At 42.0% G+C, this 27,867-nt stretch overlaps 2 protein-coding genes across 7 annotated transcripts in view; one reads left to right on the top strand and one right to left on the bottom strand.

Moving 5' to 3' along the window:
* The window catches only part of LOC133219217 (uncharacterized), a 29,662-nt gene extending 6,605 nt beyond the window's left edge, over window positions 1-23,057 (bottom strand). The window contains exons 1-2 of the mRNA XM_061366388.1: window positions 22,377-23,057; window positions 21,403-21,470 (exon numbers count right to left, since the gene is read on the bottom strand). Of these exons, the coding sequence (XP_061222372.1) occupies window positions 21,403-21,470; window positions 22,377-23,057 (749 nt within the window). The remainder of the gene's footprint in view (window positions 1-21,402; window positions 21,471-22,376) is intronic.
* Window positions 22,887-27,867, top strand: part of KMT2E (lysine methyltransferase 2E (inactive)) — a 58,560-nt gene continuing 53,579 nt past the window's right edge. For all 6 annotated transcript variants that reach the window (XM_061366303.1, XM_061366304.1, XM_061366305.1 and 3 more), the window contains exon 1: window positions 22,887-23,250. The gene's annotated coding sequence lies outside the window, so the exon portion shown is untranslated. The remainder of the gene's footprint in view (window positions 23,251-27,867) is intronic.

The raw sequence follows: 27,867 nt of genomic DNA, 5'->3' as shown, positions 1-27,867 counted from the left end.
CTCACCATGGGCTTCGGTATGCAACCCACTCAGCTGAATCACTGACCAATGCACCATGCTACTGAACAGGTTGAAGTGAATTGGTAAAGAGCCCTATGTGGACATCTGTTTGGAGTTTATAACTCTGTTACTGAGCAGTTATATTGATCTCAGCATGCCCTGGCTTGCAGGATTCAATTTTAATACCACAGGAATAATGATGGGGCAGCTGACAACAATCAGGGAAGGTGCTTCAGCACTGTGCAGCATCTGAGTGGTCCTTCATTGAGCACACCTCTGATTTGCCAAGGTTTCTAAAAGCTGTTTCCCACAGAAATCATGTTCATTTCAGTCATTACTAACTGCAGGATTTTTGGAGCTGTGGTCATGGAGATATGTATGGCTCTGCTACTCTGATTTACAATATAGAATCTGTACAGCATAATACAAAATACTGCAGCTTTAGCAACTCCCCTCAAAAACTTGTTCATGAGCTGCCATTTTCTATGACATAAATGACCCCACACAGAAGTTATTAAATGAAATACAAGCAGGTGTTGCTGTTATTTGCAGGACATTTTCAGTTCCCTGATGCTCTATCTATATGATCTACCCAATGTCTGGAAAAGACAGTAAACATGTCATTACTTCCCCTCATAATTCAGCATCAGATCCTATAAACCTGGAGGTTTTAAAAATGTAATTAATCACCTTAAACTTTAGAAAATTCAATTTAATAATTCTGCTGAACTCATACAGTTTAAATATAATGAAAATATCACCATTATGTAGCAAATATGACAGATTAATTCAGCTTCAGCTTTTAAGTGGGTTTCTGTACAAAATACACCCAGACTTTACTAACTTTCCAAAAAAATCCCAACCTTAAATAGGATTAAGCAGTCTTCACGTAACTAGTACTCTGATCAGCAGACTGCCATCAAATCAAGTGAGCCTGCTTTCTGCCAGTTATAGCCCCCTATACACCAGGGCAGAGAATCACTGGAAATGAAAGCTGCATACAGCTGTGAAAATGACATTACTCCTGAGTGCAGTCACTTGTGGTATGAGCTACAGGCCCTGAATTTACCTCCCTTAATTTTGTAAATGTGCTCCCCATTGTACAAGCTTTGAAAAGAAACCAACCAATGAGAGAAAAGAGAATAGTGACTGCCGATTTAGAACGCACAGCAAACAATTCTCTGCTTCGGCTGCAACAGGGGGTACACAAATGAATGAATTCGCTGCTTTTGACAGCGCCAGGAACTGGGTTGGCTTCCCTGTTCCCAGGGTTGTTCTACTTCTTTGTACCAGGTGCAGAAACAAAAAAGAGTTTCTGGCCTGTGTTCCTTCAGATAACTGAAAATTCTCAGTGCTGTTATTTGTTCAAACCTTCACACCAAGACCAATTATGAGAAGTTGCTGTTCACAGTCACCTCTGAAGAAAGGTAATGGCAGTAAGAGTAAGTCTGTGCCGTCTCAAAGGCAGCAGCAGGCAGTCTTCCGTCCCACAGGAACCTCTATCACACTCCTAACTAATGCTCAGTAGCATATCAATGATGTGACTGACACTGGCCTCTCTGAAACACAGTTATAAGAATTTAATAATCCCTGTTGTTCTAAGGAGAATATTTACAACTGTAGCTTTTCTCATGGACAAAAGCCTCCATGCTGTGATGCAGAGCCACACCTCTAAATTCAAGACAAGGCCACCACCATCTGAAGCTTTGCTACCAGCATAATGGGACCACTACTGACTGAACCATTCTCCCGGTGACCAGCATGCACTGCAAAGGCAGAACTATTTTTTTTTTTTTAATTATTAAAGAAAACAAGAGAAACGGTGAAAGGAACCTGAGTCTGAAGGTTTTGTGCCCTGATTTCCCACACAGTGTAATACTGCTGAGCAGCAATGACAGCCTGAATTACTGAGGCCAGAACCAGACACAGGATCTGGAAAGACTGATAATATAATTCAATCTCAATAAAGAACTTTAAAGTACTTTAATTGCAGACTGAACCTGTCCCAGGTTTTGTACTTTTCACAGAACAGGCTGGATGGGACCACACAATCATAGTAATAACTATTATCCACCAATGTAACCATGTGCTCGCAGAAACATGAAAGCTGTTAGCTTTAAGGAGATACTTACCCTTGAACACAATTCATGAAAGCACTAGGCTACTTCAGCAATGCTGTACAGTTAATGATGGATACAGCTGTACATTCACTGCAGATTTCTGGCACCTACAGCCACATCATGGGACTGCTCATTTATTGCTACATGGAGACACCAAAGAAACAGAAAAGATTATATTCCCTTCATTTTAACTGTGTGTGTCCTTCCAAAACACTGCAACGGGGACTCTATTGTATCAGCCAGCCAACAAGGAGGCTATGCCTGACACATGGGCATGGCCTATGTGCTCTCATACCCTTGGGGACACCAAGGGAAGCCATCCCTGGCTGGGGAACAAGGCTGTAGCACCAGGCTAAAGCACACAGGAGCTCTGCATGAAAAAGCAAATCTCATCCTGAGGGAGCTTCTGTTTACTTGAATGCCTCCCCTATAATCCTCTTTTATTGCCACATGTTATGGGAACAGTGCACAGAGAGGAGACTGTTAGAGACAAAAAGGAGGTGATTCTTTTCAGATAACTGCAGAAAAGCAGTATACAGCCTTGAACACTCTCATGGCAGCATTCTGCTTAGCTACATCTGTATTACCATAACAATTACTTTGGTCTTTAATAGGTACTGAACTCTAGCAAGAAATGCATGACGTTGCAAATAAAGTCCCAAGATGATAATGTGGGTGAAACAGATTAAGAAGAGAAAGGCAGAATGAACAAGGTGTACCATTTCTGGCTTGATAGCTCCTTCTTTATGGATAGCTCCATTAAGTTGCAGATGGAATAGCACACCACTCAGCTATGGGTAGAGACTCAGAAACACTAGCAACACTATCTCTTTGGTGGGGCATTAAATCCAAATATCCCATTCTCTCTTTTCCCAGTCAAGACTGAAAAAAAGGTGAAGCAATGTCAATAAAATTCACCCTTTAACTTCCCACCTCCCCTCCCTCCCGAAGATAGTAAATACAGGCATGGCTGCACAGAAATTTCAGGTTTCAAGGACATCAATTATCAGTTGACTCACATAACTAATAAAACACCGTCAGCTATTTTTACCAACACAGAACCTTTGTTCTCTAGCCAGGAAGCTGAATGTTTTAATCCCTGAGAGCCCCCCCCTCATTTCAGTAACAGCAGAGACCTCAGTACCTGGCAGGACCAAGCACTTGTTAAGCTGCTGTGGTTCCTTTGCATTTTAATTTTTCATACAGTTCTTTGAAGAAAAAAAAAAAAAAAAAAGGCAGGCAGAAAATACAGTGACGTATAATCCTGAAGAACAATGGACATTTCTGTGAGCTGGTTTCTACACAGGATGTGGGGTGGGCCTTCTTGAGCTTGTGTAATCTGTCTGGAAGTCCAAAAACCACACTCTGAAAACACACTTTTTCTTCAACAAATAGTCACACACACACAGAGTCTACCATTAGTTTACATGGCTGCCATCACCATTAAGGAAAATTTTCATTAAAAAAGTTATGGGAAAAAAAACCCTTATTATCTCAAATGAGGTACATAGACCTTCTCTAAATAACATACATAGCCCTTTTTATTCCAGCAAGAACTGTATTTAAGGATGGAAGCTCCACTTAAAATGAGGAGTTGCATCTCTGGTAGTGCTTTAGTTGCTAGCCCATGTCCTGGATGAAAACTCACAAAGCACTGGAAATATTTTCATGGAATGTGTTGGGAAGGGCTTAGTGAAACACATTCAGATCATCCTCTGAAGTAACCTTTTTCTAGATGCTCTAAGACACTAGATTTAACAAATTCAGACAGGCCTTTGAAGTCACTTATTTCAGACACGCGACACTAAGACCAATTCTTTCTCCTTCCTCCAAGCACCACCAGAAGACAATCCATCACAAGAAACTGGTTGCTATACAAGGACTGGACCAAGTACAGCAAAGGTTTAAAACATGGCAGCGAAATGGCTTCCTCTAGATCTCTCTGGCACTGCAGGGTAAAACACCCAGGATATCTGAAGTAGAATCTGAAAAAAAGAAAAAAAAAGCATACAGGAGTAACACAGTTTCACACTATTCCACATTCTGAAAGCTTAAGCAAGCCATTTTGTATTTATTTCAAAAGCATTCCCATTTACCTAATAGATTGCTTGAAAAAAAGGAAGAACTTCCACTGCAGAAATATTTCCATAGCAAATGGCTATGCTGTATTGGAGAGATGGCACAATAAAGGCACTAAGGTCTTTAGACTGGGGCTTGAACTTCGGTCTCAGAGGAATATGCTTCCCAGTAAGCAGCACACTAGTATTTCTGAGCATTGGAGATCATGTCATCGCATGACAAAAGTGCAAGACTGAAGTGATCACCGAGAAAAGGAACATGTACTGGTTCTGTTCTTCCTGTTAAAGACTTAGTTTGAGTTATTTGCCTGAAAATTTGACTACTCCCGTTTCCTGTTTGCGTCTTGAGGCTGCAAGACCTGGTTTATCAAGAACAAATACTGAAGAAGTTCCTATAAAATCTCTTGAAGTTTGTGTTCATACTAAGCCTTGTAATTGACATTGAAATTTGGTCCTGTAACAAACTACTAGAAATATTAGAAAGCAGCTACATGAAGCAGGTATGTAATTTAAAAACACTCAATTTACTATATTAACTTCCAGGGTTACATTTTTTTTTAAATACCCAGAGAAATGAGAGGGTAATTTGAAGCTTTATCTATTTCCAGTGCTCACAGTTTGGAGAGATAATCTTTTTGAAGCTACAGCTTTTTCTTCCACAATATGAACAGTGGGACTGAGTGCACCCTCAACAAGTCTGCTCATGACACCAAGCCATGTATGGTTGACATGCTGGAGGAACGGATGTCATCCAGAGGGACCTGGACACACCTGATTAGTGGGCCAGTGTGAACCTCATGAAGCTCAACAAGGGGATCAGGGCAATCCCAAACACAAATACAGGCTGGCTACAGACTGAACTGAGAACAGCTCTACAAGGACTTGGGGGTACAGGTTGATGAGAAGCTCAACACGACCCAGCAGTGTGTGTCACAGCCCAAAAAGCCAACCTTATGCTGGACTACATCAAAAGGAGTGTGATCAGAAGGTAGCGAGGCAAGTGATCCTGCCCTTCTACTCTGCTCTTGTTGAGACCCTACCTACAGTACCGTGTGCAGATCCAGGGCCCTCAACTCAAAAGAGACAACGAGCTGTTGGAGCAGGCAGAGAGGCCTTAAATAGGATCAGAGGCCTGAAGCACCTCGGCTATGGACATACGCTGAGAGAGATGCGGTTCAGCTTGGAGAAGGGTCCAGGGAGACCTCAGAATAGCCTTTCACTACCTCAAGAGGCATACAGGAAATCTAGAGAGGGACTTTTTACAAAAGCATATAGGGACACGACAAAGGGGAATGACATCAAGATGAGAGAAGACTTAAGTTAGATATAAGAAGTTCCTACTTTGAGGGTGGTGAAGCACTAGAACAAGTTTCCCAAAGGGGCTGTGGCTGCCCCATCCCTGGCAGTGTTCAAGGCCAGGTTGGAAGGAGCTTGGAGCAACCTGGTCTAACAGAAGGTATCCTGCCTCTGGCAGGGGGTACAGAACTAGATGATCTTTAAGCTCCCAACTCCAACTATTCTATAAGTAGCTTTTTTTGTTTGTTTTCTGTGGGAAATCAGAAAGAATGGATGTTAACATTGATCAACTGAGGATAAAAAACCACCCTTAGTACTCCAGCATGCTGGAGTTTTTGTACACTGTCAGGTTTTAAATGGCTAGAAAACATCAAGAAAACTTTCCCCACTTTCATGTTGAGATTAACACATGATATTCATTTAGGCAAATTATGAAGGGGTAACTCCTCAGCAACATTAGACACAGCAGTTCCTACCACACCCTACGATATTTTGACAATTACCACACAATTTGAGTCAGATATTATTACATACTGTTCAGAGCTGTTTGGCTTCTGTCTTCATCCCCATTCAGTTCCTGCCTGAGCACACGCACTACGCAAAACCAGCTCCTGCAGCTATGAAGGGGAGAGCTGCAAGGAAATCCCAAACCCCAGCAGGAAGCAACGTGTCCGTGATTCAACACACTGAAACTTTTCCTCTGAGATGGCACTAACCAGCATAAAAAAAGCACAGCATTAACATGCATCCTTGCCCTGTTTGCAATGCAGATTCTAGAACCGCTTACGTTTTATGTGACTGAGCCTGTCTCCCTCTTAAAATTACACCAAGTGTTCCTTCAGTGTACTTTCAAGTAGGGTAGTTCAAGGGAGAAAAGAAGACTTGTTAAGTGCTGCAAAACAACTGCATTTTGCCTCCACCAACTGCACAAGAGCAGCAGAAGAAAAAAAGCCAACAAAACCCACACCAGCTTTTCCAGATGGATTTACTCTCTTTTGATCCTTCTAGTTAAAAAAAATAAAAAATAAATCAATGTAATATGTATATACCATAGTCTACCAGTGTAGCAAAAATGAAGCAACGTATCTCAGTGAAGGCGTACAGCAGTTACCCCAGCATACTGAAAGAACACTGCACATTACAGTGACAGGACAGGAGGAAGGTACAAGCCATTTTCTGGGCAAAATAAAAATGAAAATACACAAAGCATTTTGTTAACATCACAAGCTCACAAACAGAATTAGATTCCATTCTGCTCCCTTCGGTTCCCATCTGGTTTTAATTTGCTAGAGAAGACTGAAGCCTGTATTCAAAAAAGTTGTAAACATTAGTCTCTGCCAGCATTACTAGCAACTCATGAGGTGCTAGAGTTACCATGGAAAGGCAAGGGGCAGGGTGGGATAGAAAGGTATATGAAGATAAAATTCACTCCGTCATTAAGGTCGTTCTTTTAATTGCGCTGCTTTAGTCCAGGAAAGTGAAAAATGTTCGATGCTTACAAGAAACACTCACAGAAAATCCAGTTCTACTCATCTGTTATGCTTTGTAACATTATGAAATCAAGCAGGCAAAAGTTGAGGAATGTCAGAACAGACTGCCTGGGCCACTGGATGCCCTTGTTTCATAGAACTTGTCATTACAGGCTGTACATTGTTCCCTAATTTATTTCTTGTCACATTATCAGTAAAAAAAAACACTGTATTTCCTGTAGGAATAGTTTTGTTCAATTGTGACAAACTAAAAAGACTTCAGCTAAAAGTGTCTCATGGTAATACTGTACAACATGCCTTTCTTTAATGAGACTTTGCCCCCTAGTTCTGCCTTACACTTCCTACGTAACAGAATTCCTCAAGCCAAATTTTTCATGGATACCAGTTACTGGTTTCCAGGCACTGATATACTCTGAAAATCCATGTACAGAGTTTAAACAAAAATGAAAAAAAGAGGAGAAAAAAGTGTTTCTGCAACAATACAGGCCTGGAGGGACTCTGCTTCACATCATAACATAGCTCTTCCTCCATTCTGGTGAATCTTAGATCCATGCTAAGCCCCAGCTCAAAAAATAATTCAGGCATGGGAGAAAGCAACCTCCTTATTCAGCAGATCAATCTCCTGTTCACAGCATGCTCCCGCAAATGACATACACAGCTGAGGTGATGCAGCACTATGCCCTGTGGTCAGAACAAGAACTCAGGAACAGTGGAGAGCAACCAGAGAGCCTCTATCCCTAAGCCAGTATCACCTCTCATACCTGCAACAGACCCTGACATACCACTTCCTACTTAGGGATCATTAAGAAGCTGCCAGCATTCCAACACTGAGTTCAACTCATTCAGTCACCATCAACATGCCCTATTGCTAAGTACTTCTTACTTATTTGGGTTGCTACTCAACTAGTTACTCTTTCTTCCAGCTAGCCACACCACCTCCATGACTCTTCCAGCGCCTAGGCCAAGCAGTTTTTATCAATCCCATGCTTCCAAATACAGCAGACTTCTGCACTGACTTCCTGACAGCAGGCATCATTAGGTAACAGCCATTAAGTTCTCATGTCAGGTCTCATGTAAGGCTTTCTTTTCCTTCACTGTTGCTAAAGACAGTTCTCTTCACCATAGGTCCTTCTCTTACCCTTATATTAGCTCACCACACTTTTTTGTTTGATATCCAATTGTCTTATCAATTCCCACCCTCGCTCTCAGTGCTGCCTTCATTCTTTAAGTCCTTAATTTCATTTTAATGCACCCCCTTAAGCCTTGTGACATATATTAATTTATCACTCGCTTCCTGTTATTATTGATCTTTCAACAACAAAAGGTTTAACCAAGTGGTTTCTTCTTCCTTTCTGCTCAGATATTAGTGTAATTAGAAACAATTAAGAGTAGTACATGCTTATACACTCAGAGCAGTCAAGAGTGACCATTATATGAAGAATTTACCAGAGTCTTACGGAGCTAGCTAATGTTATTCTCAGCCTCTAAGAGGCACATATGAACAGGCAACATTATACCTGCCTAAATCACAGGTTTCACATGTCTGAGGTATGTATAATCAGACCAGCATCAGGAATTATGAAAGGCTCATTTTGAAACCATAAGCTTCTTAAACCACACCCACCAAAACGCAACCCAATACTTACAGTCTTTTCCCATGAAAGGATCAGAACGTGGACAAGCTTTTTGGCAGTTCTCAAACAAGCAACACGAAGCTCCATTCTAAACCATAAACCCAAGAACTGGCGCATGATTCTCCTGCACCCCCAATTCTACCACCTGAAACTTTACCACTGGCACTTTGGGAAACTAAAAACATGAAGAACAACAAACAAGAAGATGGTGCTACCAGCCTGCTTACATTGGACCTTCTAACACTCGCAAAGTACTTGTGTGCAGTTAGCGGATCCTACTATTTGCAGGCAACATAATCTGAGTTAAGCTCCTGTCCTTACGTGACTCATCATTTTAGTCTCTGTTTCTAAACTGTTTAATAACAAATGGTTCCTTTTTGTCTTTTGGTAGGGGTAGTTCTACTAATGTCATACTACCCAAGTGTTCACACAGTTGTTAGTTTATTAAATATTTTGTATTGAATTACTGTAAGGAATCAGAATTCCTCACATGGAACTGCAAAGCAGACTGCATACACAAGCCTGTAGAATAAACAATTAAAACATTTAAATAGTATCAAAATTCTTGATTTTCATCCACTAATTAAAAGTATATTTGAGAGCAAATGGAATTGCTTAATGTTCTCACTAGTCAAGTGACCATACAGCTATGTCTTTAACAACCACGTGATTCAGACATCAGGAGATGAAGTTTTTACTGTCTGTGCCTAAGTAGCGATGCAAGAGGTTGCAAGTCCTTCTGTAAGCAGATGCTCTGTTTTTCCCCAGAGGTCAGGATTCTTCAAACCACATTCTCCATCAGTTCATACACTCCAAGTTTTTCCAGGCAGACAATACCAGCATGAAATTCTCTGCTTCGGCAGGAAGAACCACAGTAATCAGCTGAGATCTGGTCATTTTTCTAAAATCCTGACTTTAAGTTGAACAAATCCCCCGACCAAACTGCAAACAAATGTCCCACTACCATCATTCCTAAGTAAAGTGTAAAACAGAGGACTGGAGGGAAAGTTCTACACGCTAGAGACATTCCTGTGTAGCTGCTAGAGGAGCATGCTAGGACAAGCTTGCTGTTTCTATCTTTGCTCTACACATGGGGACACTTCTGCATGCCAAAGCTAGCATTTATCTACCTCTTGCCGAGTGATTCTAGGCCTGTTCTGCACACACATCACAGTGCCAATAAGCCTTATGCTTCTAGCGGACTGTTGCAGACCTACTCTGTCAGGATGAAGTATTTATACGAAGGGCAGGTGTACTGCAAATATAGCAAGATTCACACAATAGCCCCAGATGCTTTTCCTCACAAATTTACCACCTGTGTACAACTGCCAATAAATCCATGCAAAAAAAAAAAAAACCCAACTGGTCTCTTAAACAATTTTTACAGTACCAGTAACCAGGCTCCTATGCATTTCTTGTATTTCTCCCTTAGCAGAAAATCTAAGGCACTGCTATGGATTTCTTTACACCTTCATGGTTCAAGGTAGCAACTTAGTTGGGGTGTTTTGTTGGTTTGTTTGATGTCTTTTGTTTGTTATATAGGGCTTCGGGGCAATTTTATTTATTAAGTGGAAGCAGTTTGGCATAGCTCAAACTAGACACATACTGTTGCCAAGTTACCATATTCCTTTGCTTTATAGTGTAGATATGTACCAAAACCTGTAAGTAGGAGTAATTTGTCATTATGGATAAGAGAAGTTGCAGCTGATGTGAAGACATTAATGGTTATTAACTAAATATATTCACATTATAATGACTAAGAGGCACTGAAGTATTCTGTTTGCCTGATTTCTCATTAGTCATGTCTGTGCACAGCATCAAAGTTCCCATGACAGCAACTGGAGAAGGAGTAATTCTAGTTATGAGCTTTAATCGCATGTACTTTGGGAACTATCCATACAAAAGTAACAAGCAAGCTGCGTTCTCATTTCACTTTAGAGGTTTTATGACCTTGTGTTTTTTCAGAAGACAGAATACTGTCAAACTGGCATATTGTAACTGCAGTGGCTGTGCTACCCCTTCCTCAAAGTGGGTCAAGAAATGTACGGACACTTAATTGGATCTGACAAACCAGCTTGGGACTGCTCCTTTTCTTCCCCTCATCAAAGGTACCCAAGATTTTGGGGGGACGGGAAGACAAGAAACAAGCATTTTTCCTGATCCCCAACCCTAAAAATAATTGAGGGAGTACTGCTGCAACACTGAAGCCACACAAGCACTCAGTAAAGCCTAAAATATTCACACTCTGGCCAAACAGTCACAGAACTCTTGGGGTTTACCAGTATCTTTTTATCATTATCTAAACAGATCAGGAGATTGTGGCAGGAAAGTTTTCGTCTCTGAGGGTAGACATGAGCCTGTTGCCAGCTATGTTTTTGAACCATAGCTTTTTTTCCTGCCGGTATCTCAGAAGTCAGCTAAGCAGCAACTAAAAGCTACAAGACTATTCTCACTTGTAAACTCGAGCACTAGCTTTGCCCCTTTAAGCACCTTTTGCTCTGTCATGAAAAATTAGCAGGTTTAGCAGAGTTTCTCTTTAACATCAGAAAACAAACACCTCTGTATTTAAGTTGGGTAGAATGTTTTGGAGAAAACCTGAAGGTAATATACACAGCATGAGTAAGTAGCTAGAAGAATCACATACATTAAAGTTAGGAAAAAATTACAGCCAAGAGATTTTCAGTACAAAAATCAGACTGCACTAAACCACAGTCCTTCTACCTCCATCTATAAACATGGAAGCTAAAATTCTAGTAACTGAGTTGCAAAAACCAAGAGATTAATTACACAATGCAGTCAGATAGTGCATGTGCAAGACTTCAGAGGTATGCTTACAGGCTTCATCATTCCAGTTCTCCTGCATTTAAAAAGGCTACTGATTTGGTGGTTAGACCTTCTCTTTCAGAAAGCTACAAAAGGAGATTGGGCACACATCTAATTTCAGAACAGGATTCAAAGGCAGACCTAATTTAAGATAAGCACCTTTCTTTTCTATGCTGCTCATTCTTAAGCAACCTTCCTCATTCTTCAGCTGGTTTCTATGGCTTCCTTATGTACTTCACACTCTCTATTGCAGAGGAAACCTCCAAGCTCATTTTAGAGAAGTCTGGTAGGCAGGGTGGAAGGTTCTTTGAGATAACTAACCTCCATCCCAGATAATTTTCTTTTGATGTTTAGAAATAACACAGGGTGTTATTCAGATACAGCAAAATTATCTGAAGTTCTGAAAGTAAGTCATTAAGTTTGAAAATAAAAAAGCTGGAATAGTCTTATGTGCTGTATTTTTGGCTTAATACATACTATCAATTGACTGTCATGTACCATAGTACACCTAGTCACACCCATTCAGAAAGCTAGGGAAGGAGACAATCATGGAATGAGTTTCAAATCCCACAAAAATATGGCTCCCAGTCACCCTTCTCCACCCTGATTCCAAAGCTACTCAGATTTCACAGATGGGCAGGAAACCAAAGTATAGTACATGGCCAGAAATCCGTAATAGTTCAGACATGAGTTCCCAACAGGAAGGAACTTGTAGTTAAATACAAGCCCAATCTGTGTTTCCGTCCACAAGCTCCATAAGATGAATGGACAGAAAGCCAGGCTTTCCTGTTGCACAACAGCAAGCAAACATGTGATGTAGGATGCAGCACAACTGCTTGAAATAGGGATGTTATTCACATGCAGAAGATACTCTCCAAACTGGTTGTTCAGAATTCTGCAATTGCATACAATGCCTCCATTTTCATCATTTCCATGACCTACTCTAGACACAGCTCTAAGCTACTTAAAAGTTGTAAGCGATATGAGAACTACAGGCTAGCCCTCCCTATTTTCCAACATAACGTTTCCAATGTAACGTATTTCCTGAAACAGAGAGGTTTCAATCAGGTTTCCTTCTTACAGCCCACCCTTCAGCTGCAGTTAGGCCCTCAAGTTCTAATGACGATGTACTGAATTCTGGCTTTTTTGCCTTTTCTGGACACCCAGTTCAGTTTTTTTTCTCTTTGATGGTCTATTACTATAATAAGCACTCATAATGCAGAAGGGTAAAGAGTAATAACTTCAAAACAATGCTCATTCCTGCATCATGTAAAAAACAACAAACCCACTACCTATTTTACACTGTCACTTCAGACAGCCTTTAAAGGCTTTGCATTTGGAATACGGAATGGCTTCTGAACAGCAGTGAAGCTGGAATACCTTAAGACTCCAACATGCTATTTCTAGGAAGATACAACAGATGTTTTACACTTGTTAATACGTACATCCTATTCTAAACAGGATGCAGAGTTTACTTGTACTAAGTGCAATCAGTACATAATTGTTGCCCAACACTATTCAAGAAAAAAAGCACCCAGAGCAAGACAGTTCCTATTAAATGCATAGGCTGTCTACAGAAAGTGGGATATAAGCCTTATGCAGCATCTACAGACATGCACAAGTATCTTCCAGCAAGTCAATTCTATCTAGAAGAAGCATACGTAGACAACTGAATCTCTGCTTACTTGTGATATATTATTTCCAAAATACCTTGAAAGGATGGGAGGCTTAGTCATAAGAGAAATCTGAAACATAAGCCTGTAGTTCCAATCAGGTTAGGTAAGACACAGCCATTAAACTGAAGAAACCCAAGTATGAATATTCTTGCTAGGTTACAGAAACATGTGAGTTGAGGGGGGTTGCTTGGTTTCAAATAAGGAAACAGTGCGCTAGAACATGTGTTGCTGTATCACTGCATTATCAAAATTAAAGGGCATGTTTAAGGAAACAAAGTGTGGAAGGCAACACACACTTCAAACAGATTACCTTGTTTTGCTTACTGTAGGATAAGGCTACAACAGGTCCAATAGTAAGTTTTCCTCCTTCATATAAGCACTAATACTTGGTCTGCAAGACAGAACTCAGATGTTGCTCTTCCCCTTGCTACCTGTTAAGTACTCCTATTTACTTAAACAGGAACAGAAATATTAAGTAGTCATACCCCCGAAACAAAAGACAAACCAACTCAGCAAACAGCTGTACTTCCAAGGCCAGTAATATCTGTAGCACACAATCTGCTGGAAAGCAGCTTGCCTGTTGTAGAAAAAACAAAAAGCAAGAAAACTAAACCAACCAAACACCACCCCCCAAAAAAAACCCACCAAACCAAAGACCTTGCACTGTCAACTCTTAGTAGTGGTGCAGGCTTTGCTTTGAAATAATGAGTCCCTCCTAACAACTAGGTCTACATCAGTGACTGCAATGTTTGAGGAGTCTTCTGAAAGCTGTAAGACACACAGCTCAGAACACTGATTTTGCAATGTATAATTCATCTTAAAGCAGAATGACATTTTCCTTTTCATAATTCCTAGCCCAGTGTGAAACATCCCTGCCTGCCAGTTTTAAAAGACAAACAAAACCAAGTCTAAATCCTTCCCTGGTATTCTTTATTTTTGCCCCAAACTACATTATATATTCTCTAAAGTGGTTCTTCAATTTTGGAATTCCCTCCCTACCATAGCAAGAGTATGTTAACACTCACATTTCTATTCCTGGCCTAGTCTGAATTAGATGATTTTGGATACAGGGAAGAAAAACCTTAAAATACTAGCCATACTTGCATAAACAAGACATTTACAGAACCCAGTTGCATTTTTAAATTTCCACTAACATTAGAAAACAGTGTAAAGGTGGCATACAGTAATGTCACAGAGTAAAGGTCACTGCAAATCAGTAGCACACTATTAAGTAAAGCCACTGTTTCCTGGGGAAATGGTTGGACTTGATGTTTTTAAGGTCTTTTCCAACCTACTTGATTCTATATGTTTAAAAATCACCAACAGAGATACTATTTAAAGTGTTCCAGCTCATTTCTTGTATTTCATCAAGTATAGCAAAACAGGTGCTCTGACACCAGTCATCAGGATTCCCATTAAAAATTTGGTTAGTCTCTCATGCACCAAAGATGTATCTCTTTACTTATAGCCAAAGACGCAATAGCCCACTGCCACTATTTTTCCTAGTTTACATGATTTCCCCTCCTCAACAGAAGCCAATGCAGATTCAGCCTTACTGTCTCTAAAGAGAGATAGCAATTCAAGTCCACAAATTGCTGTTAGCTGAGCCCAGACACCATGGCTCCTGCATGAAGTATAGCTTTTCCTATACTTGTGCAGAGATAGGAGACAGAAGTGTTTCTCAGAAACAAGTTTAAAAATAGAATCTGACAAATGCCCAGCATGCCTTTATATAAGCTTCTGAGCTTGCTCCAGCGTATGAATGCTGGGGTAATGGAGAGCAGCTTTGAAGATGAATCCAAAGTGTAGCACCACCCTGATAAAAGCAATAGTTCCATTTTGTAAAGAGTAGTCTTCTACACCAAGATATTTGCAACGATGTCGTTAAGTAACACGCTCTTATAAAGTTTATTTAATTAGAAGGCCCATAGTTCTTCTGCATGGAATCTGACACAGCTTCCCCTGTCTCAGCAGATAAGACTACATCAAACAACCTATCATCAGCCTGACAACGCTGAGCCACACACTGCTGCCCAAAATGAAGCTGCACAATCACTCCACAGTTTAATACCAGAGAATTAAGCTGGTAAGAGACCTCTTAGTCTAGAGATTAAATTACCATCTCAATCTCACCACCAGCTACTCTCACTTAAAATTTCTTCTAGGCACTACTTTAACAGCACTAATAAAGCGGCACAGTTCTGCATCTCCAGGTTAAAAAAAAAAAACAACACAAAACAACCCACCAAAAAAACCAACAACAAAACAGAAAACCCAACGTAAAACCAAAAAACACAAAAAAACCCCACTCCAAACAGAAACACAAAACAACAAAAACCACAAAAAGAAAACCCAAACAAAACCCATAAAACCCAAGCTTCACTTAAATTCTTAAATTCACTTAAATTTCTTTAAATTTTAAAACAATTAAATACAGAAAGGCAGGAACACGAGAGGCAAGAGGCAATTAAGTACAAGAATTAGATGCTAATGCTTGTTTTCCAAATAGTTCTTCGGTGTAATTCTTCTTGTGACCTCCCCACTAGTTCTGACATACACATCAGACGTGCTACAGAAGGTAGCCTTGGACCTGTATTTGGTTAGTATACAACACTTGCACTAACATGGATCAAACAGCTATCAAATATGGTAACAACTGGGCAGAAAGGCACATACTAATTTCTGAAGAACAGATACCAAGAACTGAAGTTCACTAATACAAAGCTTCATTAGCTGCTAACCTGCTAAAGTTCACAGGAAACAAATGCATTCCTATAGCCAGTGGTCCTCAGTGTCAGAAAGCTACTCATTTGAGTGTGCCATTCTGCTGCCAGACAGCTGTACTTCTCCAACTGAGTTCTAGTTGCCCACACAGAGTAGGACTACAGCTGTTTTCAAAAGCTAAACCTTTGAAGTAACATGGAATACTACTGTACTCAAGCTGTACTTCTGAGTAAGAACTGCTGAATGTCTGCAACATTAACAAGCTGGCAGACAGCGCTTCCACACCTGACCACAGGAGCACAGGAAATTTGTTTGCTGAGCCTGTGGCTGTTCCCTACCCCTACTAAAAAGCTCCCTCCAGAGAAGTCACAGTAAGAAGTTTCAGCAGAGATAAGGAACCTTTATTGTCTAGTACTTAATAACCACACAAATAAGGCAGCTAAGTTTTGCCTGGTTTCCAAGCAGAACAAACACTTGCTTCCTTCATCAGTTCTGGGACACTGGAGGCCCCAGTTCAAGTAACTTCCTCACTCTGGTACAGCCCAACTCTCAGAAAGTGGCAGGATTTTCCCCCCATTTTCCTCCCACAGATCCTCAAAAACCACTATTGAGCTTACACTGCCTGCATCTTAACAGTGACTGAGGAACCATGCAACTGCTGGCTATTTACATCATCTTCATCAAAGAACTGTTATTGACAGGGCTTTGGGGCTAGCAATACATTATGATCAAGCCAGACCCCTACCTCACTTATAAAAGTAACTACAAAGAGCTTAATACTGCTCTCCAAAGCAACCAGAAGTTTGTCAAAAACACTCCACATAACAAGATCATGCTAGGAGAACAGACCACTGCCCCACTTCAATACCCAAAGGTCATACCAGTGAGCAGGACTAGGTGCAAATTCCCACTAATCGTGGGATTAGCACACTACACAACAGCTTTAAACTTGCTCCTTTAACTGAGGAACTCAACTGTTAAGAATTTTAGAACCAGCCAATAAGTTGTTTTCCTTACAGAGAAAAACCCTTACTAGCTTCAGCTTTTTCAGAAAAGCCATTGTAACACAAAACCTGAGGAAATTCCTGCCCTGCCTTGCTGATGTTCAGGCCTTGAACAGAGTCTTGTCACATCCATACAAACTGAGCAGCCTGCAGTCACTGAACCTGCTCTGCTACATGCAAATAATGCATGCTCATTTGACTGGAGACCACTGCAACACACAGGTATCACTTGGGGCTCCATTTTGCTTTTAACTCAGACCTTATCCAGCAAGAGCAACTCTTCACTGTATACCCAATCTATTAGATGATCAGCCGCTTTTGGAAGAAGCAAGACTATTCCAGATTTTATCCTGTTCCAACAAAATAAGCTCCAGAAGTCCACAATCCTGTGACCACTTAACTAAGCTACAGCTGAAATAGCATTCCACTTTCGTAGGCTATCATTTCAGTCAGTCAAAAACGATACCACCACCTACAACTGTGGGTCAACCTAGCAATACCTTACTTTCAAAGCTAACTTTTGTTTTTTTAAGTATGTTTGACTCCTTAAGCAGTGGTGCTGGTGGCACCAGCCATGTGCCTTTAAGAGTGGCCTCTCAAAATTCCTTCAGAACTGCATCTCCGCTGATAAAAAAACCCACACCTAATTTCACTAACAGTTAAAACATGCACACCTCCACTCTCCCCACAGCTGCTTCTCCCTATTTCTACACAAGTGGGAGTGTTTGTGAAGCCACACAATGAATATTCACATTAGAAACCCATCCACTACAATTAGGCTTATACTGTATCTGTTCTTCTACTTCCCACGTGATCACCATCAAAAGGGTGGTGCAGAAGCAAGAATGAACAGCTAGGAAAAGGTGCAGGATCATCTTTCAGTATGAGCACCACTTCAACCGTTTCAACTATGCCATTAATGCATACTCAGATCTATTACACTGCTAGTATCTCCCTCCCTTCTCCCCTAAATACCCTTGAACTCCTGTCAGTCCCTTTGTAAGGCAAAAAGTAAACAACAGTGTTTAAACAACAGGTCTCAGCAAACGCACAGACCATATACAAGCACAGACAATCAAGGCAAGTTAGAACCACAAGTGCTGGAGAATATCCAGCCAGTTGAAATATCCTTATTAAAAAGGAAATAACAGTCGTTCAATAGAAATTGTTTTCTCTCTCTTCCTACAGACTGCCATAAATGCAAGCTGCATGTCTGTTTCTACTCCGTTTCTTTCTCCTATGGCTCCTTTTCTTCCCCTCACCTTCCAGCTTAAGACACAGTCTGCATCAGACTGCCTTTTGGGAAAATCCCCTTGCCCATCTCAAAGTAGTAAACACATTTCTTTTTTACTTTTCTCCTGCAGTTGAAGTAATTCAGAATGCATCAGACATTGTTTTGAGACCGCACTGCAACACTGTTGGAGCTACTGCTTCTTTGAAGATAACTAATACTGCTTCCCTGAGAATAGCTAATAAAACAACCTTGAAACAAGAAAATGCAATGAGCTCATTAAAACTTGCCTTCATTTCCATAGCTTCATAAAATCACAGACACTTCAAGTACTGCTGCTTAAGCCACCAGTTGTGGAGAACTTTTAAAGTAGTTTAATAGCAGATTCTGCTTGAAAATCAAGAAGTAATGTGAGCTACCTAAAACAATGCTTTATGAATTAAAGCTCTAGCTACAATAATTAAACTTTTGATTTCCAGATATTCTATATAAACTACTCCATAACATAAGCATTGAAACTGCTCCCTTACAGTGAGGTAGGCAAGTACTTCCTATTTCGTAATTATGGAATGCATACTAAATGCAAGCACTAATAAAATAGAAATGTATTTTTTCCATATGTTCAGTTCAAATTAATGTTCTTTTAACACATATGCAAGGAATCGTTCACAATGCCAGGTCCCAAACAAATGCCTTCTGTATCAAAAGAATCATTGTACACCTAAACCCTCTCTGGAAGCTTCCATCACAAAGGGAGTATTTACCTTGTGTCACACTATGCCTACACAAGAAGAATCACTAATCCAGTCACTTCAATGTTTAGTCAACAAACCAACTGCCTCCTCATATCATTTCCAGTAAGCCTAAGAAAAAGAAAACACCAAAAACCAAACAAAAACAAACCAGAAACCTTCACAAGCTGTAGGACTCAAGAACCCTGCTCTCTGTAATAGCCTGCACTGAATAATATTGGTTGGTGCAATGCTCAGCTGACAGCCACCACCTGACAAAAAAAAAAAAAAAAAAAAAAAACCCAAAAAACAACCCAACAAGAACGGGGGTGGGAGGGGGTGTGGTGTGGTTGTTCTAGCAAGCAGAGCTTAGATCCTAAAAGCTCAGCAGAAATAAGATGCCAAACTTGAGAGGATCACACTGTGTCATTCTTTATTACTGTCTCTTCCATTTCTTTCCCGCTATCCTTTATATAACCTACAAAGGAGAAATGTAGCACTATTAGACATTTCCAATTCTGTTGTTCCCTCCCCTCCAATACACAACTACCCCGCAGGCTCTATCTGCAGCCAATATGGACTACTTGCAACAGCTCTAAGTCCCCAGCCAGTTCTTATGTAACCAGGCTCCGCCTCACCACATTACTTATGTAACACATACTAGGGAGCATCTATTATACAGGAATCTTCTATATTAGTCATACTGTTACTTTCATTCCAGCAGTTCTCACACAACACGTTCACCAGATAGCCAAGCTTTGTCCCCCACCAGGTTACTAATGTTGAAAAGAAAAAAAGGAGAAAAAAAGGAAAAAAAAAGGAAAAAAAAACCCCACCCAACCAAATCCCAACCCAAAACACATCTAATCTGTGGACTAAGAACAGAAAGTGTTATGAAACATTTCTAAATAGAATAAACTATAACTCCTGAAGCATCAGCAATTTTAACTGTTAACTTGCTCAATGGGTTAGATTCAGTCTAAATTTATACCCTGTCATACAAGAACAAAATATGGGAAGCAGAACCAAATTGCTGTTAAAACAAAAGAACCCCACCCAAACAGGAACATCACAAGTTACAGTCCTTAAAGAAAAAAAGCTTTAGGACTGGAAAACATACATTTTTCATTTCCCACCCCCTGCCAGAGTACTCAAATAAAGAGCCAGAACATTTATTTGTCCAGTTTCCAAGCCTGCCCAGACCTGTGTGACAAGTTCATTTTCCTACAAACTTCATGAAGTAAGCCATGGTACACCTTCATAATATTCACACACCGTAGTTTCCATTTGTACCCTAAGTACATACTTAAAACTCCTGTGTTACAAACGCAGGCGATCGGCGGCCTAACCTTGCAACACACATACCACGTTACCCCACAGAAAAGCTTCTCAACTCCTAGAACAGACTCTTTAACATCACACAAATACAAGAATATCGATCTATTCCTCCATAGCGAAGCCCTGTTCAAATAGAATGTAGTCATGAAGAGCTTGCAGATTCTCCCTCAGGCCCCCACCCTGTACCCCCGGCAAAGTAACAACGGAAACACGACGACCTTGATCACAAGAACTCCGCACTGCCTGTACGTTTTCCTCAACTGTTTTAATGAGGTCATTTAAACATGTATTCAAACGTCTCTTTCGGCAAGTTACTCAGTAAGAAGAACGCTACGATTCCGGGGAACCTAACTTACAGATAAAGCGCTCTGGTTCACAAATTGAGCGACGGCATTAGGGCTACCGCACCCGATCGGCCCAGCCGCGCACTCAGGCGGAGCGAGGTGGTACCGAGGGGGAACTCTCCCTTGCACTGGGTAAAGCCTTACGCAGAGGGGGCGGAATAGAAAACTTCACCCGAGAGTAGCTACACCCTGGAGATGGGTGGAGAGTAAAGAGAGAAGCGAGAACCTTCCTCAGCGGCAGCTACACCCTCGTGCATACGATTAATGGGGGAAGGGAGACGGGAAGCACCGCGGCGGGGAGGGCAACTCGGACTCTCCCGGGCCGCGGCCGCCGCCTCAGCCAGCTTGGTCCGCAGCCAAACCCCAGAGGAATGCAACGCGGTCACATGACCTTCGGCGGACGTGCAACTCCCTTCCCTCTCCAGGGACGCCCTGCGCCATCTTGTACTGACGCAGTTACAAAAGCAGGCGCCAGCTGCTCCTCACTCGCTCTTCCCCCGCTCCACTCCTCATAGCCCCGCCAATGTTCGGGAGAAGAAGCCAAGGCTCAGTCCCGCTTTCCCGTGCACCGGCTCGCCGGGGATCCCCCGCCCGCGCAGTCCTCCCTCACGCTGGGATCATGGCGCCCGTTTTCTCCCTTTGCATCAACCTCCCCTACCAACTCCCCGACCCTGCCCAGCTGCGGCTGCCCCTGCTGCAGGATGATGTCAGCGCCAGCCAATCGGGGCGCGCCGGGCTAGCCCGGCCGGCCTGGCTATTGGCTCCCACGCAGCTCCCTCCCCGCTCCTGCCTCGCCCCCGCCGCGGTTCGCTGCAGAGCCGCAGCCAAGGCACGAGTGGGGGGAGGGGAAGAGGAGGAGAAGGAGGTTAAAAAAAAAAAACCCTACACAAAAAAAGCCGACAACCAAACCCACCAAGACGGCAGCCGCCATTTCGCGCAACAACAGGCAGAACCCGAGCGAGCAGCCCCAGCCAAAGCGCCCTAAGGAGAGAGAGAAAGAAACAAAGAGACACACGCACAGAAGAGTTAGACAGGAAAAAATACCCATAGACTCCGCCATGATCACAAGACGTTTAATCGCCCCCCCTCCTCCCTCAGACTCAATGCCCCGTTACAGCCGCCGCCTCTGCGTCCAACCAGCTAGCAGATCCCTTCACCTCGGCTCCCTCCTGCCGCAGCAGCAGCTGTTTAGAGCCCCAAACTCTCTCTGCCCAAGGTGTGGGGGGACGCTAGTCTATGGCGCTGCTAATTGCTTCTCCAGTCACCCGATTGTGGCGGCTCCATCGAGGCACACTAACAGCTGCCAGCCCAGCTTTTATCTGGTGCCCCGAGTTTGCGCACTGAAGGAGCCTCGCTCAGCCCCTGGTGGGCGTCGAACGAAACCCCAGCCACCGCCTCCCCTCCCTCAATCAGCCATGTCGCTAGAGGGGCTGAAGCTAGGCAGGGCGGCGTGCGGGCAGAACGGGAGCTGGTGGAAAGAGAAGCTCGGTACAAACGGTGGAGGCTGCGTCTGTCCTGAAACGCTGAGGCGAACTTCTCGCTTCGCCAGCTCCCGCTGGTCCGGATAAAAGCAGACCATACCTGCTCCCCGAGTGCCGTTCCCTGAAGGGGAAACGGGGCTCGTTTGCGCCTCTCGTTCCCTGCAGAAACGAAAACGCCTTCAGCTAGTGCTGTCCCACTTAAGAAAAGCAGTTCTCACTTGCCTTACATGCAAGCCTTAAGCACTTCGGGGAAAATTCTCAACCTAAAGTGTATGACAGAAGAAATTCAGTCAAAACCTCAGTCAAACCTCCCGCTCCATCCCCTTTCTCGCCCCCCCTCTTCGCCCCTCAAGCAAGTTCCTCTGCCTGTGTGAGATCCGGCGAGTCTGCCCGGCTTTTCGCGTACTTTGTTACTCCTCAGGTTGAGACTCATGAAGGATTGGTACGCTGAGAGCAACGACGGTCGTGAGGAAGAAGCTGGAGGTGGGGAGGGGGAGCAGGCGAGGAGGGAGCTCTGGCGTTTGTGCTTCAGAGCGCGCAGTTCTGAGTCAGACGTTCTCCCGCCCTCGTTCGGTCCCACAACAGCCTGGGACAGAGCCCGCGCCCCACCCCCACCGTCTGCGCCTCCGGGGCTGCGGATCGCCCCCGGCACCAGCCCCAGCTGCAGCCGCCCCTCCTCCCCTACCCTGCTTCCCTCCTCACAGCCCCCCTGCCCAGCCCCTGCCGCAGTCTGGTGTCTCGGCCGCGCCCAGACTGTTCGGGACGCCCAGCGTAACATGCAAAGCGCGGTTGCAAAATGGACACTGAGGGCTCGGCGGGCACAGTCTGCGCTCCAAGCCCATAAGCAAAATGGCGGCGATTTGGCTTCGCCTTGGTAACCCTGCCCCTGCCAGGCGGGGCTGGTGAGCCCCGTGCAGGAGGAGGGAGGGGAGAGCGGACGCCATTTTCCCAGAGAGAGGCAGTGACATAGAAGGGAGCGTAGGAGGCTGAAAGGAGGGAGACACGGGAGCAGCGGCGGCAGCGGGGTTTGTACACAGGTCCCAAGGCAAAGGCGCTTCTGAGCTGATCCCCGTAGGGTTCTACGCATTGAGCTAGGTTCGGGGGGAGGGGGGGGTCTCCTCTTTCCTTTCTTTTCTTCTTCTTTCTTTTACTAGAGCCTGCTGAGGGTTCAGTCCTACCTAGGATAGGGACATCCGCAGTGGGGCTGTTGCATTGTTTTGGTTGGGATAGAGAAGGGGCTCAGCTGAGGGGTCCTGCTGCCTGGCCTGTGACCATTACAGGTGAGTCTTCGGTTATTACCAGCATATTCTGTTGTGGGTGCTTTCGGGAGGGGGGTTGGCAAAAAGGGAGTGAAATGCGACGGGAACGTATCATTAATCTCGGTGCGAGTGTAACTCTTTCCCATCCTGAAATATGTTTAAATTCTGCTTAAGTTGTCTTGAATTTGTTTTTTCTTTTGTGGGGTTTGGTTAAAAAATGGCAGGCTGTCGCTATATCTTGTGAATATGGCGGGTTACTGTAACTGGAGGAGCTGAGGAGAATTTTTTGGCAGTTACGCCAGATTTATGCATTATGATTGGAAAAGGAGCCAGAGAAGGCTATTATGTGACAACGTACTCTTCCTTAAACTAGTGGTTCTCAGACTGGGTTTGTGTGTTACTGGGACTGCGTATTGAGTTCTGCTGAAGCTTATGGGAAACCTTTTCCTCCATCCTGTATTTTTTTGCTTTGTGGTACTAAAATGGCTCATTATAGGCCTAATCTCTCTGCTTTCCACACCCCCGCCTTCTTTCCTCTCTCCCTGCTAATATCTCCTCTCGTGGTGTAACCTGGACGAACGGAAAGCAGTCCTCAAGAGTTTCTGTGCCAATTTAAAAGGGGATCACTCTCTCCACCCCCTTTCTTGAGGGTGTAAGTAGTTATATTGGTGCATCCCTTCCTCTTCAGTTTCTGCAGCCAGCGTTCGCGTTCTTTGGGTGGCTCATTTCAGTCTCTTTCCTAAAGAGATAAATATTGGTGGGGTAGACACTATTGCTGCAGGCATTAGGGCAGGAGGAACAAACGGTTCACTGTGTAGTACTAAATAGGGTAGAGAAACATAATATAGCCTGATTATAAAGGTCCTGTATTCCCCCATGCTCAGCCATTGGGGAATGTGCGGTGGCTAAAAGCCTTGAGGTCCCTAAAATGGTACACACTACGTGTCGTTAAAAGCAGAAGTTTAGTACTGCATCTAGATATAGGAATGTTTTAGCCTGTTTATTTACAGTACCTTAGAGGAATAATAATGAAAGGTTTTTGTTATTCAGGGCTCAGATCAGAGAAAAGAGAGACATAACCATGGTTGTACTTCTAATGCATGATTAATTGGCTATTGTCGCTATACTTTTAAAGTTACTTTACAAAAAATGTGGAGCAATATTTTTAATTTCCCTCTTTTGTCCTTTAGAGATTCTAAAAATGGCGGCCTCAGGCTGATGTTGTGGTAATCTAATCAGCTCGGGTCCTCCACACCCCATGCAGTGCGTTTGTCTGCAGCATATTAGAGTCTTATTATGTATAAATGAAAAGACTGTTCCGTTCAAATAATGTACAAAATGTCTCTTGACTTTACTGCGATTTAAAAATGCTGTGTTCCAGCTGATTAATTTTATTGGTTATGTGTGTGAAAGGCAAGTGAACGAGACCACTCTTGTCGGGGAAAAGGGGGGTGGAAAGAGGCAACAGACTGAAGCAGCTTCTTTGAGGGGTGTGTATAGGTTGCTGTGAGGTAGTATGTATGTCGGTTTAACAATTTGGAAAAGCTCCTGTGTTTGTGATGGGTAGCATACATCAGTCCATCCTGTTAACGACATAAAAGCATAATATTTATCAAAATAACTACTGAGTTAAGATCACTAAAACGGTCAGCTAAATTCTTTGTGGAATCACATTTGTGAACGTCATTCACCTTCCAGGAAATACCTTTACTGGCCATCAAGGTAGTAATTCCATGTATTGATAGTTCAAGAATACTAAAAGAACTTTATACTTAAGGGAATAATCCGTTTGAGATGATAACCTGTTACTTTATTAAGGCACGGAATTTTTTCTGCCCCAATGTAATTGTGGTGTTACTTTTATTTCCCCTTCCATTTATTTTGTATGTTGCTGTGTAAATCACATATGTGGTAATATACATACAAATACTGAGGGAAAGTGCCGTTCCTAACCTCTATTTTTTTTTCCTAAATGAAATATGAACCTTTTAGTATCACCACTATAAATATGTTTGAGTGGGGGAAGGGGAGGTCACAAGGATTTATTATTTGGTAGTCGGTGTAGTGTACTCCAATACAAACTATAGAGGCTGCAAGCTGGATGTTCTGAGCAACAACAAAAAATTTTTGCGTGTGTGTGCACCTTTTAAAAATCTTGTCCGTGGTTTAATGAGGTACAAATTCCTATTCTAGTATAGCTTTGGAACCTTCTGGATTTAAACAGTCAAAAGTGAGGTACTGAAATGGCAGAGCTGCCTTCAGTCTCTAAAGAATTTGAATTTAGGTATGATTTGGAAGCACTGATGTGTGATTTAAGCTATACCTGGAGTTGAACAATAAAGATAGTAAGACTTTTAGAGTGTTGCTAATGCATGCCTTTTGTGTGTTTTGAGGCCAAAGGCTGAGCAATTTCAACCACCAAGTGATGCATTAATAGTTTAGTAATGTATGCTTCCATCATACCTCCCTTGTTTGTATAGATTGTATGTTTTTAATAAACCTTGTTTTGCTCTGTTTATTAAAAAGTACTTTAATAGCATTCTAAACAGCGTATGTGTGGGCCTTTTTGGAAACCTTTTGCCTGTTTCTTTCCTCTCCCTAGGTTTAAAGTTCCCATTCTTGTGAATAACTCTTTTTAAACATGATTTAGAGGGCTACACAGTTCTGCAGTCCAACTTCATGGCCTCAGTTGTGTTCTCAGACATCTAACTCGAGATAAAGATTAAAATAAGTTTGTACAGTTTACAAAAAATGTTAGTGAGGTGGGGAGGGGGGAGGTGGTGAAATAGACCCAAAGATTTAAATCCTTATACACAAATTTTACTGCTTACATTACATATCGCAAATTTATGCACTAAGAACCTCTTGGGAATTTTGAGTTCTTCCAGGGTTTTCCTGTATGAGTTTTAGTGAGTCAGTTTGCCTTTGACTCAGTTTCTCCATTTGTAGAAACAGATCTGTGATTGTTTTAAGGAGACAATGTTCCAAAGGAAATTCTACCTTTTTTTTTTTTAATTCCACTGATGTTGGTATGTTAAAGTATAGTCATAAAAAATACACCACCCCAAAAAACCCTTATACAGACTTCTTGAAAAACAGACATTTCTGGCTTACAAACACTGTGTTACAAATGCAGTAATATAGGCTGCAGTTCTGAAACCACTTATTTATCTTTAAGCTTTTCATATCTGAAGGAAAAATCTGCTTAACTGTCACTTACCCTTTTGGGTGAGCTTTTTTTGCCATCTGGGAAATAGAGGGGAAATAATACTGTCTTTTTAGACTATATCTAGGGAAAGTTTTTCTTAGCTTTACAATTCACATTACTTTTAGAAGTTGCATTGTGTCATATCTTTGGTACAGTTTCAGCACAGACAACTGTTAATATTCCATTGGAGAGCAACAGAAATACAGAAATTGCTGTCACACTGAAAGCTGTAATGTCGCTAGTCCTGATCTCACGTTTAAGGGCAGTCTAATTTTGTGTGCATGCTAATAGTCATTTTAGGAAGGATCATTTGTGGGACTTAGTTAAGGGGTGGTGTATATAATTGTAGAATTGTGGCATTGTTCTAAACAAATAATAGTAAGTGAAGGTTTAATGAAAGTATTTTGTTGGTTTTGTATAACATTTAAAAAATTTTCATGGGAGGGGGTAGATGAGTGAAGATATAGAATAAAACTCGATTCAGACTTCTGGAGAAATGCTGAAGAAGTCCATGTATGTTACTGGCCTTGTGACTTCCATACAAATGAGCATTTGTGAATCTCTCAAAAAGAAAATTTTGTTGGACAGTGTTTCTGGAACAGGTACAGTGTTTAAATGTTTCCACTGTGCAAATAGTAGTTTTGATTTATTGCTGTGAATGAAACTTAAGGCATCTCTGGGGAGAAAAAAAAAAAGTTCCAGCATATGTAAAATGTGGATTAACAGAAAAAAAATAAAAAACCAAACCCCAAGTGTTGTGCTTTTTTTTTCCAAATTCTGGATCAGTTAAAATACTAATCGTAGTGGGTTTTTGAATGGTGCAAGATTAATATTTCTAGCTCCACCAGTTTTCACATTTTTTTCCTAACTAAGGAATCACACCCACAAAAGGTTAATCTAATCTTTGAGGAGCCAAAATTCTGCTCATGACCTTCCTACTACAAAAAACCTATAGTTGTTTTCAGAGACAAAACTATTGCTACCTTTAAGGCATAACAAACAAGTTATATAAAAGAAACCTTGTCAAGGTTTTATGTACTTGCTAGGAGATACTGAAGTTATTTTTACTTTGTCTTACAAATCTTACTGTGGTATTAATGAGACGGGCAAGATTTGAAGCTCTGCTGGTTGATTCAAAATTTTAACAATTAAGGTTATCTGTAAGCCTTTGAATAAAATTCTGTTGTACAGAGTATTTTTTAATGTGCCTGACTTAAGTGTTCTTTTTATTTTTAAAATGAAAATATTTGGCAAGAACTATGGTAAATCACAGTGCCCGCTCAAATTATGCCTTTCAGAAGTACAAATGAAGAATATATTGGAGTAGTGCACAGATTTTATCCTGTGCAAGTAAAATGTGCGTGTTAGTTTTACATATTTTATTGGAAGAGTGCTACGTCTCCTTCCATGTGATAGTTCATACACTGCTT

The sequence above is a fragment of the Neopsephotus bourkii genome, unplaced genomic scaffold, assembly GCF_033783945.1.
Source record: "Neopsephotus bourkii isolate Nb327-2 ecotype Australia unplaced genomic scaffold, CSIRO-AGI_Nbou_v1 NB_1328, whole genome shotgun sequence".
NCBI classification, from domain to species: domain Eukaryota; kingdom Metazoa; phylum Chordata; class Aves; order Psittaciformes; family Psittacidae; genus Neopsephotus; species Neopsephotus bourkii.
The sequence above is the reverse complement of the archived record's forward strand: the minus strand, read 5'-3'. Positions and strand labels throughout refer to the sequence as shown.